The sequence below is a fragment of the Fistularia commersonii genome, chromosome 28 (assembly GCF_037954325.1).
Source record: "Fistularia commersonii isolate RoL2024-O1a breed Wild chromosome 28, RoL_Fcom_v1.0, whole genome shotgun sequence".
NCBI lineage: Eukaryota > Metazoa > Chordata > Actinopteri > Syngnathiformes > Fistulariidae > Fistularia > Fistularia commersonii.
Genome location: NC_141311.1, coordinates 10692790 through 10705451, shown reverse-complemented (window position 1 = coordinate 10705451; position 12662 = coordinate 10692790). Strand labels below are relative to the sequence as shown.

Here is a 12662-nt window from a genome sequence, read left to right as displayed (position 1 = left end):
GTTTTTTTTCCTTTTTTTTTTTTTTTAAGATGGATTCATTTTATAATTTCAATAAAAAAAGAAAACATAACGTCGCTGCAGCCATCACAGATCACTGGAGTAGTAAAAAGATATAAATGCAATACCATGTCGTAGAAACAATAGATACTCTGATATTTTACAAACTCTGTACTAAATTAAATTATACAATTAGAAAAAAGACCAGAAAATCCCACTTATTTTTGCCAATTTCTTGAAAAATTGGCGATGTCCAGTTATGTTAAAATACTGAAAGAGGCCATGACTCGTGGTGGTGTTTTTTGTTTGTTTTTTTTTTTGATTTTTTTCGATTTTTATATATTAAAACAGTAACATAAAAAAATATTTGTGCTTGGTTGGCAAAAGAAATAACAATGATGCATGTTGGATGCAAGTTTAGATAACCAAGCTTGGACATCTTGTACTACAAGCTTCACCATTCAGGGAAAAGAAAAAAAAAATTTAACTCAAGGGGGCAAAGTAGTTCACCCTCGGGCTCATGCTCTTAAGACTCGTAACATGGATCTCGAAGCTGACAAGTCGCTTTTTTCTTTAATCATTGACATTCTGTTCTTGGTTACACTTTTTTTAAATTTTTGAAATGTGCATTTGTGTTTACTTCACCCTCTCACATTATCTCTGGTCATTTTCATATATGAAGAAGTAGTAGCTTAAGTAGTACCTTCATGTGTACTAGTTGGCCATAACAGGCTGGAATTGCTGGTTAGAATACTGCATGTTGTTTAAGCTGAAATTCAAGCCATCCATAAGGGACTTGTCATTAAGGCCACCGTAGGCCGCAAACATGTCGAAGGCATTGCTGTACTGCAGCGGGCTGAGGCTGAGCGAGCTGTCCCCAGGGAAGAGAGCGCTCTGGCTGCTCTGGCCCTGCAGACTGGGGAACACAAACTCCTTGGCGTTCGGGGAAAGGGCAGAGGGCTTCGGGTGCTGCTGCGTTCCGAGGCCCAACCCGTACAGAGAGTGCATGGAGGTGGAGATGGCTTTCTGTTTCAGGAGACCGTTCACATTCAGGCCCAGGTTGGTGGGAGAAGTACGTGCAATTTTGTTCCCCGCACTACTGTTGCCGTTGTTGTTGCGCCCGCTGCTCTTCATCTTAGTGGAGCCAAACTTGGTGGCGGCGAAGGAGGCGGTTGTGAAGGTTAAAGGCTGGGTTGAGCGGGGCATGAAAGTGGGACTGACTGCCGCGGAATGGCCGAAAGGAGGCGAGGGCGAGCTGGAGCCGGGAGAGGTGCCATTGAGGGGCTCATTGATGGGCATGAAGACCTGCGCGTCGGGATTAAAACTGTTCTTGATCTCCTTGTCCAGATCGAGGCCTCCACTAGTGGCTCCGGTTTCATTGCTGTCGTCAACATACAATACTTTGACGGGACCCTTCTCCCCAATCTGGTAGGACACCTCAAAGGGGTCAATCCACACACTGAGGTCCTGGGGCAGGTTGTTGCGGACATCTTCAATGTCCAGCCCACTCTCTTTGGCAGCCTTCTCTACCACAGGGTCCACTTTCTCCCCTACGTGTATGCATCTGAATCCTGAGCCTTTGTATGGCTTGTCTGGGTACCAGTGTCCCTCATACTTCTGCTTCAGCTGCCGTTCCAGCTCCTCGCCAAAGATGTTGACCCGCCGTCTCGGCAACTTGTTGTAAAGGTACGAAATGATGAAGTTGAGAGCTACTTGGATTTCAAGCTGCATAACTAACTGCTGAAGTGTACCGGGCAAGTGAGGATTAGGCGTGTCTGACTTTGTCCACTCGGTCGTCTTTGCTTATCCGTGGTTGGCAACGCAGATGCTCTCCAGGCAGGATGGGGAAAGTAACTATGATGAGAAAGAATCAAAAGCAAAAGTGCTGGTTGTGGTGGCGGTGGTGTTGTTCCACAGGGTATGTTGGTTTGTTTTTGTGTCTTTTTTTTCCTGTGAGAATTTATAAAGAAACAACACTCTTAGATCATGACCATGTCATACTATCAAATATCAAAGACGTGATTTTAATACATTTCTTTTGGCTGCTTGAGAGAGCTTAATGTCTCCATACATAAATGTCAACACGTTAGCTTAACTGGAGGAGGCCTATGGAGGGTTGTTAGGCTAACAATTTATACCACAGTACAGTTTTGCAGCAAGTTAACCATAAAAACGTTTTGCAAGGAGCCGGTTCAGCGTGATGATTGTTCATCGTTCACATTTTGAACAACTGCCTTTTTATTTAAATGTCAACAAACAGGTAGGCCACTCTAACGCTAACACTCGAGAATCCTGTTACATAATAGCCCCCTGGGTAGCCTCCACACAGAGGCAGGCAACAAAGTCATATATTAAAACTATAAATGATTTGTCGACGCTGTCTTCAACAGCTGCGAATAAGAGTTTCTTTTTTGTTTGTTTTTGGTTTATGGGGGGGGGGGGGTTTCAGGTCTCCAATACCCCCGATTGATGTGTGTGAGACACTTCCTACTTTTCTCCAGTGTTGATATAGGCTACACCCATCTCTGGGCGATCTGCACGAAACGCAAAGGAATAGGAGTGCAAACTATCATATCAGTCGAAAACAGAAAATCGGTTATTCAAAAAGGACACCCCCACCTTTAAACCGGGGGGAAAAAAGCCATTTCGAGGAGGTTGCTCACCCGAAAAGTTGTTTGAATCAGTTTAGCCTTCAGCAAACAGGGTGTGAACGACTCCCAATATTTCCGCACACTGTTGACCAAGTACAGGTTCATCTTTCCATTGCGGCGGCTGCTCTTCACGGCCCGCAGTGTTGATACAACGACAAAACCCGAGGAGACGACCACGTACAAACCACTTAAAACCTCTTTCAAACAGCCAAAAACACTTTTCTCATAAAACCGAAGCGACTCAAAAGCGACGCGTGCACGCGCATTCGCGCACTCCCACCGTCACCCCCAACACACACACCCTCCGCGTACTTCGTGGACTGACGCAGCAAACCAGCTTAGTAAATGCGACTGTCTGAAAAGTTCACGAATAAAAGACGCGTATGAGCGGAAATATACTTACTTTGTTTGGTAAAAAATAAAGATTCTCAGTAGTTCTGAAGTACCGTTAGTTAGTGCAAATCGGGGGGAAAAAAAGTAATAATACTTTCTTCACATTGAATATATTATCAACAATACAAAAAAGTATTCCAGTACATGTAGGAGGATTGGCGTTGACTATTTGCTTCGGTTAGTATGTTGAAGGTTATTTTCGTGAGATTTCCTCGTTCAGCAGGCTAGCAGAGTAGCTCCCTCCTTCTCGGGAGTCGATCGACTTCGTTCGCCGCTGTGGCCGGTTTGCCCTTATTTATAGCTTTCCTCCGCCATGGGCATGAGGTAGGCGGTGATGCGGTTTCAGAGGTCAAAACAATATAAGAGGCTGTGATTGGACAAGGGCGCAAGTCCCGCCTAGGGTTGGGATAGAACACTGCGTTTTTATTGGCTAATAGATACTGTCAATCAAAGACATCTGATTCTGTGAAATGGGAGAGACGCCTTTGACGAGCGCTTGCGTCAAAGATAACATAGGTCTGTACTGTGAGCAAAAGCAATAAAGTAATGAATACTTGCCACGAAGGATAACATATAAAGCCAGTTATGATTCAGTCCGATTGATTGTGGCGCTTATGTCGACGTGGAGATGTTGGATTGGATTGGGTTCATACACATAACCACGTTTGTGAGACATATTGGAGACACTGCTATTGTATGGTTAACCAAGACTAGTCTACTCCATCTGTCAGCAGAGTGATCGACCTCTTTCTTCCATTATTCTTATTCTGTGTGTTCTTTATGGAAGCCCACCGTCCATGATGAATGCAGTGCCCGAGAGGAGATTCCCCACAGTGGAACAATACCGATAGCAGCAGTGTGGGTGGTGTTGAACGCTATCTAGAAAACACAAGCGCTGATTGGTCCAAAACGGGGCAGGAGCCCTACGGTGAATGGTGTGCTCGTATCCAAGGTGCTGATGTGGGCTGCCTACGTCATTGCTCGGCTGAACGCACGCTGTTGCTAAATTTAAAGGGCATTAACACATAGGTAGGAGTATATATACATACATGTACACACACACACACACACACACATATATATATATGTGTGTGTGTGTGTGTACATATGGTTTGAAGTCATTTTCGGTACTTCTTAACAGCGTTTTTGTTGTCATGGAAACATTCCTTATTTAAAGCCCAAATGGAATCACTTCAGTTTATTCACATTGGTTTTTCACTTCTCAGTTTTGGTAAGTAAGTGTGTTACTCATGACAAGATCAATACGTCAGACCATGCACATTCAAGTTGTTTCTTTAAAGCTTTGGAGGTTGGAGGGTTTTTTTTTTTGTTATTCGCCCCTCTCTCTCTCTCTCTCTCTCTTTCACTCCCTCTGTGAGAGTTCACTTTTGTCATGTGTGCCTGAAATGGAGAGACTGCTAGTTGTGCAGTCTTGCTGACAGAGTGGACTTTTAGACATTCTTTACACACTTAGGTTCGCCAAGCAGAGTCATGTGCTCGTTGTAAGCTGGATATGTGTGCAAAAGGGCTCCCATGGAAAACACTGTGGGGCTGAAATACACAGAGAGAGATGATAGATCAGACAGAAGCTGAATAGATGAGAGATTTTACGGTTCGACGTTGCCCTGTGGTTTCAGATTAGGCACGAAGTTAGGTGGAAGTTGAATCGGCTGCAGACAGCATTGTGGATTCTCTGCAACGGCTTCCAGGTTGTTTCGTACTGTAAACAGCTCGGCGCAATTTAATATCACATGTCATCTCAGAGCAAAAACATACTGGCTTATTAGGACTTATCCAAAGTTTGTGCTTATTCAGTCTTGCGCTTATTGGGTAGTGTGTCAGTTGTGCGAGCACGCTTGCGGTCTTTGCGGTTCTAATCCAAACAGAAAAGAAGCAGAAAGGCCATCACCTGGAGAAGCAAGGTCAGCGGCCATAATGAGCATGTTAAGGCTGCTATATTGTCTTAGGATGTAATCCTCTAATGCATCCTCCACTTGCTCCCACTTCTGTCACTTGTGTTTATAAATGAGTTCAGAACCCAAAGAGCTCTAATCCCCCAACTGGTCTTTAGTCACAATCTGTGCTTTCACTGCAGGAATGTGGGCAGAGGGTCGGTGGGAATTTTAACAAACGTAGTTTTTAAATGTCTGGTGTCTTGCAAAGATATTAGTCATCAGGCCAAATTGAGCTGTTCCTGGCTTACTTGGATGGAAGAAATTCTAAACACAGACGGCCCTTGATAATTTAGAAAAATGCAGATAAATATATCCCGACGGTCGAAAATGATTATACTTTGAGTCACCCAAGGTTCCTCAAAATAAAAAATGTAATCAGTGTTTTACACAAGACTGTAAAGTCCTTGAATGATCTGATCTGATGTATCCTATCACGTAGACGTAAAAGGCCACCGAAGGAACATTCAATGCCTTATGCTTAACAGAAGACACATGACGGATCAAAACAAAACATGCTGCTCTGATTATTTTTTTGGGTTAAGAGAAGAAAAAGCACCGGTAGCCAAGAAAAGCCCCGTTGTTTTCCCGTTAATTTGCACTTCAAAGAGGATGACCAGAATGTACATATGTGTTTACAACATGTAATTAAAAATAAATACTTGCATAGTGTCCATGCTCATTATTTAGCAGTGACACATAAACAGAAGGGAAGCAACAGACTCACATGGGAGATTTCTCACACACTGTGTTTCCATGTCTGCCGCCCCTCCTCCCTTGCTTTTATCCCCTTTTCGCCCTCTCGCCCTCCCTCTTTCCAGCTCAGACGGAGAGCCTTTGACGTCACTGCTTGTTATTACTTAACACAACTCCGCAGAGCGCCCTGGGCTCCTCGTAATAGACAGATGCTTTTCGTTGCCTTTGAAGAGTAAATGAGGTAGCTGGTGAGACTCCCAGTGAAGGAGACGGCGAGAAAGGGAGAGGGGAAGGAAAGACTGTGGGTAAAAAACACTGGCACACTGTTTGTTTCGTTTTTCTGGTCTGCCAAAATGAGGGCTTTTATTCTCAACTGAGGCAGCCACAAAAATGGAATCATAAAAGTCCTGCCAAGACAGAAAATGCCAAGGTGCTTATATGCTTTCTCTTTGTTGAAATACTTTAGAAGCTCAATAATCTGTCCTGCAGACAGTCTACAGAATGAAAATAATAATCATCCTAGATATATAAATATTCATTAGATGGGATAACTGGTTCTCTCAATTAGTATAGCAGCCTGACAGTACAGCTTGATACTTGAAATTCACCTGTGATAATTTCCATGAAACTAACTGGAATGAGGCTTTTGACTGTGCACAATAGGTACAGAGGAAAACAAAAAAAAGCAACAAAAAAACTACGATTGCCAAATAGCCCTGATACAGGAAATATCCAATCTTGAAAAAAAAAAAATCTAATCAACTCAATTTCATGACTGATTGATTTTCTACACCAATATTACATAGCGTTATAAGGGAATGATAAATTATAAATATCACTATTCCTCCGCCTGGGAATCATTTCTCAGCTGGAGCAGCCCTTCAAATATCATGCATCAAATACCTGCAGTAACTCACACGTCGCACAAAAAGGAGGATTTACATAGTATACTAAATAGAGGTTATATTATCGGTTCTCACAACAGCAGCACAAATACAATTTCTCCAGCCCGGCCACCGTCATAACCTACTGAGATTGTTACATAATTTATCTAAGAGCAAGCCTTCTGGGGCGACATCAATACATCCATCTGCAGAGAGAAGCAAGGCTTAAATGAACAAGTGCACATGGAAATAACCCCCCCCCCTCCCCAAAAGGGTGTCAGTATTGATTCAGAGGGTGGATATATTTACAATGACTGTGAGGCAGTCACTGTAAATACATCGAAGCATATATATAAACATATCTGACATACTGGAGTTTGTTATTTGATTAATCACTATAAGTGAAAATATTATCTCTTTGGAGGCTTTTAATGGTTTGCTCCTGTTTTTTACGGGGTGTAAAATCATTAAGCAGGATTCAAAAAAAATTCATTTACTTACCTTACTGAGTTTTCATGAAACACGTACCAGAAAATTAAATTTGACTCAGTAACTGGATCTGGGCTCTATATCCCTGTGTTAATCTGCTTCTGTACTCTCTGCCTCTTTGTGTTGTCTTCCCCGCATACAATGACTGTGGAAGTAAACACTACAGAGTGGATAATGTCTGAGCAGCAAACACACAGTCACTCACACACACACACACACACACACAGACATGCAAACGCAATTGAATGGTCAAGTTGGCGCAGTGCCAGTATTGATCGGAACTATATGTTCCCATGAGTTGGTTACATGAGCTTACCCTGGTGTCAGTGCATTTCATTCTGCATTTCTCCCGCTCCGTGTCCATGATTTATAAAAGGCTAAAAAGGGGAGCAAGGCAGTCAATAGGAAAGCTTTGCTCGGCCTCTAAATGTAGCTTACTTAGAAATAGCACACACGCACGCCACCCCAACCCCCACCCCGGCGTTTTTGTACTTAAACTGTCTCTAATAACACACTGACATCTCCTGTGCCTCAAGGATATGGCCATTCAGTAAGTAATGAGGTATATGTAATAGAGACAAAGATAACAGGGAGATGCTGAGGTGTCTTGATATATCCATGGTAGTGACAAGGCATACCTCTGTGTGTGGGTTAGCGCCTGACATTATGTGATCACACTCCTTTTTTTAATGTGCCATCAACCCTCCACCCAATCGTTCATTACTTTATAATGACATATCCTCTCTTAATTTGATAAAACAGTAGCTCATATTAAAGACTCAGACTATAGAGATGATTGTCTCTATGTGCTTTTTTTATATATTCCTCACAGCAAGAAATACTTTTAAATATTTTCTGATCAGTTATTTGCTGTAGTTTATTCCAAAGTATATGCCTCAACCTCAACAGAGAAGAAATTTAAAAAGACAATATAAATGCATTTCAGTAAGTCCAATGTTTCTCAGAATATGAGTTCCTCATAAAAGTAGGCCCTGTTTTGCAGTTTTTCTTTAAAACATGTATGTGATGTGTAACTATCTCTAAACACTGTACGGATAAAATAATCATATTAGCTGAAGATTTTCTGTCATGTGTTTTTCTCCTTTTTTGTTAAATTCTATTTATTTTATCTTTTTCATATCTTTCATCCAAAAGTTGGGAAGTCCTGCAGGTTAATCCTATAGTTAGCCAATTGCAAGGAGCTTCAAAAAAACAAAAATTGACCTAGTCTAAAAGGATATGAAAATTTTTAAGGACAAGGTTAACAACAATATGTATTTATACAAAAATATCTTATGACTTCCCTACTTTTTCTCCTACTGTGAGCATCACTCCATTCAGAAGGTGAAGGGTTGGTGATTTGGATTCTGCTATTTTTTTTTTTTTTTTGTGGTAACCATGATATGAGATATGAGATACTGTATTTGTGTTCGCCAAATTTCCAGCCATTTTTAATGCAATATATTTATTTTATTTTATTTTTTTATTATTACCCCATTTATGTACTGTTTATTTTCCCTTCCACTGTTGTCACTAAAAATAAAATCAATGTCAATTATTTATCCTTTATTTTTTATTATGACCTTGTTGAAAGGAATGTTCAGTTCAGCTGAGATAGACTGTAATCACACTTGGCTTTCGAATGTCTCACGTGTTCCACTAATTGGATTTCACAGCCGCGATCAGGAGGCAGATATACTTCACATACAATTTCTTTAAAACCTAAATTCAAATAAGACTCCCACTGCATGACACCACAGGGATTTTTTTTTTTTTTTTCAGATTGCTAATATCTCTGCAGTTGTTTTGTGTGGACTTGGGAACATAGGTTGTCTGGAATGTGGTCCAGGAAATTCTGTTCTATTGCTCTCTATTCACACCTCCATGTAGACCTGATTGTATGTGATTGGAAGACTTGGGTGTTTTGTGTGAACAGGTCCAGAAACACTCTGAGGTGTTTGGGAAGCAATACTCTGTTAGTTGAAAGAGTTGAGAGGTGCAAGGAGGGGAAACAGCGATATAAAGGACAGCTTGGGGTTTGGGGGGGGGTAAGAAGGAGAGAGGAGAGACTTGTGCCTTGAGGGCCACGAGTGACCTCTATGAAGCTACAATGTCAAGAAGGAAAAGAGATGAAGAAAAATATAGTCGAATCAAAGAGGACAAAAAGTAAGTGAAGTCAAAATAGAAAAACAAAATGATTGAAGTAATGCCGATTCTTCATGGAGACCATTTATTGACATGAGAAAGGGTCTCAAAAAAACCTTCAAACTGTTTAGAGCCGTTCGCAGACTTGGCACAATTTGGATTATAACCCCCCTGGGGAACAACGGCATATAATTACAACGCGCACACAACATTAAAAAGTAAATAGTCTGCTTGATACATGAGATGATGAGATGATAAGATGTACTTTAATGATCCCATGCTTGGGAAATTGTTCAATGTTGTGCGGATGTGCGGAGATGCAGGTAAAAACAAGAAATGATGAAACGAACGGCCCCTACACTGTGTTCAGTGGAAAAAAGATGGGCGTTTTATCTGCAAAGATTCTTTGGTTAATTTGTATGTTCAACTGGCCACATACTGAGAAATGCAGTCATACTTCTCTCAGCGGGCTCACATTCCCTGAACATGTAATCACATCCATCTGTACAAACCGTATGTGTGTATGTCTATTTTCAGGGACACAGTCAACAATCAATTGAGAGTTAATGGTCACGCACCAGCAGAAATCTCATCTACCTTCAAATGGGATTCAGCTTTTTTTTAAATAGCACTATAAACCGCCAATATTTCAGAAAGCTGTTTTGGGTGGGATCGAGCAACCTGTTATCAATCATTTCACTCGCAGCAAACTAGATTCTGTTTGTCATCCACAACAATAGTAATTTAGATATCTGTTTGTTTGTTTTTTTTACAATGTCTTTAATAGATGTTAGGCCACAGTTTACTCTCTTGGCACTGTGACATTGTGATTCCCAGCTGCATGCTGTGAGGAATATGCAAATTGTATCACACCATGGAATTGGCAGACAAATTCTCTTTCTGGGAGGACAGCAAATGAACGTGCTCAGGAAAATGACATTATATCTTTAACCCTTTATTCTTTGATGATTCACTATCCTGAAGTATTTCCAGGAATTACATAAAGTCGCTGTTTATTAAAAATATAAATTTGTTAAAAAGAAATTAATATAAGAGAAAGTCATTAATCATAGTGGTTCAGAAATAATATTTTCCAAACTGTGAAATTTAAAACCATTGACATGGGAGAAACAAAAACACTGGCACAAAAGCAATTCTTCTAGCACAAAATCAATTCAACATGGATACCATTCCGGGTGCAGGTATATTCTTTTTTTTTCTTTTTTTCACTGGTCTATCATTCTATGTGCATAGATAAGGGTGGTTCAGTAGGTTCACGTTTCACATCTATTGCCCCCCCAACACACACATACACACACACACACACACACACACCTCACCACTATTCCAACTCCACCCAATTTCCCTTTGACTCGGGGCCTGAAGGACAATTATGTCACCATAGAGAGATAAGAATGGCACAGTGTACCTTTGCTTTATGCAGATCTCATCTGTTGCCAGACTCCCCTGAAATTTAACAACCTGGCAAAGGACACAGATGTCTTCTGTCCTCACACTCTTTACTTTCAAAATGCAGCCGAAAATGTTGAAATTACAAACAACATATTTGTTGTGTAAAGGTTTCATAGTGCTCTTCCTGTTCTTTCATATGCGGTTTTGAGCATTGAAGCAAACACAAAAACATTTTTCTCCACAACACTCCAAGTGATGGAAGTGACTGCCAAAATTTCCATTAAGGTGGATGTAAAATATTCAAAAACAAATTCTTAAATCCATTATCCATATTCAGGACATCAGCAAGGAGGGTTATAAAAATCATCATATCATTAGGTGTTTTATTTGTCTCAGTCATTATCTCCATGGCAACGCTGTTTAACAGATAAGATGACTCAGATCAGCTGATCATAGTAAGTTCACACCACATCACGTTTTTTCTTCTCAGAAATGTCTTTGAAAATCAATTAATACTCAATAAAAACACATTTTTAACAACAATTTGAACATGTGAGTAGCTGAAATGTGTCCGTTGTTGGTTTGACTGGAGAAAACGCCCGCAGCAGCAGTTTTGTAATTGCTTGAAGTAGTAATCTCATTCCTTATCATACTTTTACCCATTTTGACAAATGAATGGGGCAAGGCGTCATAGAGATTTGCAATATCCTTCTGTCAGATTGTGACCCTTTCATGGACAAAATATCAGCACATATAATGAATGATGCATTTGGTGTATTTTATATAAAGTCTATTAACCAACACATAGTTGATGGAATTTTGTGGGTGAAAAATCATTTTGTCCCATTATTTTCTGCAGTGAGAGTAACCCTCAAATGTAATATCTGTTCATTGACTCATATATGAATAAAGCCGCTTCAAATTACGATCATGGTAAAAACATGAATAATTCACGTTTGTTTTTTTCTGAAAGGATTATGCATGGGAGGTGATATTATGTGTCATTGATATCCATAACATTGGATAGGATTCTTTACACAAGGCTTTATCTTACTTGGGAGTTACAAAATACTTGCCCTGCGGTGCATCTGGTTGAAAAAGACGCAATGGAGCGCAATCACGAACCATAAACTGCCAGCCTTTTCTGCAATGTTTCCAGATATCCGCTTCACTTGGCTCAGCACATTATAATTCACTTGTATGTTAGGTGGCATATCTTTTTAAGATCTCCTGCTCCTTTATCAGTGAATCACACTCAAACATATGAACATGGATAAACACACACACACACACATGCGCTGTGCTAACAGGGTGTGACTATGAACAGCTAACCTGTTTTGGAAACAGATAAGGTATCATGGAATGTCTGATGCGTGCTTCAACTGAGCACAGCAAATTAACCTTTCCTTTATTTAGAGTCTGTCCCAGGGAGTCCATGTGGTGAACCAATATCACAAAGCCATGGTTGACTGGCCATGAATGAGAATCAGGATGTAGGAAATATAAGTAGATTGCAATAGACAGCAGCCTGTGTGACTCATCCTGTGGAAATGTTTGTGTGTGCACATTTGAATTATCTATTAGGCACATGCAAAGTCATTCAATTATAGATCATCTGAATTTGCTGCTTTTAAGATACCCATTATAAAGTCCTCATTTGGTAACCATGATATGGGAGATTAACATTCAGCGAATATATGACATTATCATGTCATTAATCCAACAGTGACATACTAAAACTCATTGTGGAGACACGCTAAATGTCTCCATCTTTCATTGTTTGTTCAATTTAACATAATTTAATGTTGCTATACAGATTCTCCAAACGCCCTGAAAAATAATCTCTCGATAACATTCGCCGGCAATTTCTAACCGGCCCTTTGGAGGAAGCGGCTACCCGCAGCCTTTTACATTCATATAAAATACTGCATCTGAGCTGTATTTCATAACCAGAGAGGGTGTGTAAAACTGAATCAACAACCCTGATCCTTGGATCCTGAGTGTCTACCATGTCACTAGGACAGATGTACCCTTTGGAATGG

At 40.6% G+C, this 12662-nt stretch overlaps 1 protein-coding gene across 1 annotated transcript; it reads right to left on the bottom strand.

The window, feature by feature from the left end:
- Positions 1-551: 551 nt before the first annotated feature.
- Positions 552-3316, bottom strand: LOC147217578 (protein Tob1-like). Its single transcript, XM_086175562.1, has 2 exons — positions 3052-3316; positions 552-1947 (listed from the first exon to the last, which is right to left on the bottom strand). Exon 2 carries the CDS (start codon positions 1726-1728, stop codon positions 712-714), a length of 1017 nt encoding a protein of 338 aa, XP_086031688.1. The 5' UTR covers positions 1729-1947; positions 3052-3316; the 3' UTR covers positions 552-711.
- Positions 3317-12662: the final 9346 nt, after the last annotated feature.

What these genes read in the sequence shown, in the direction of transcription:
- LOC147217578 (XM_086175562.1), bottom strand. Translation starts at nt 1,728, where the DNA reads ATGCAGCTTGAAATCCAAGTAGCTCTCAACTTCATCATTTCGTACCTT.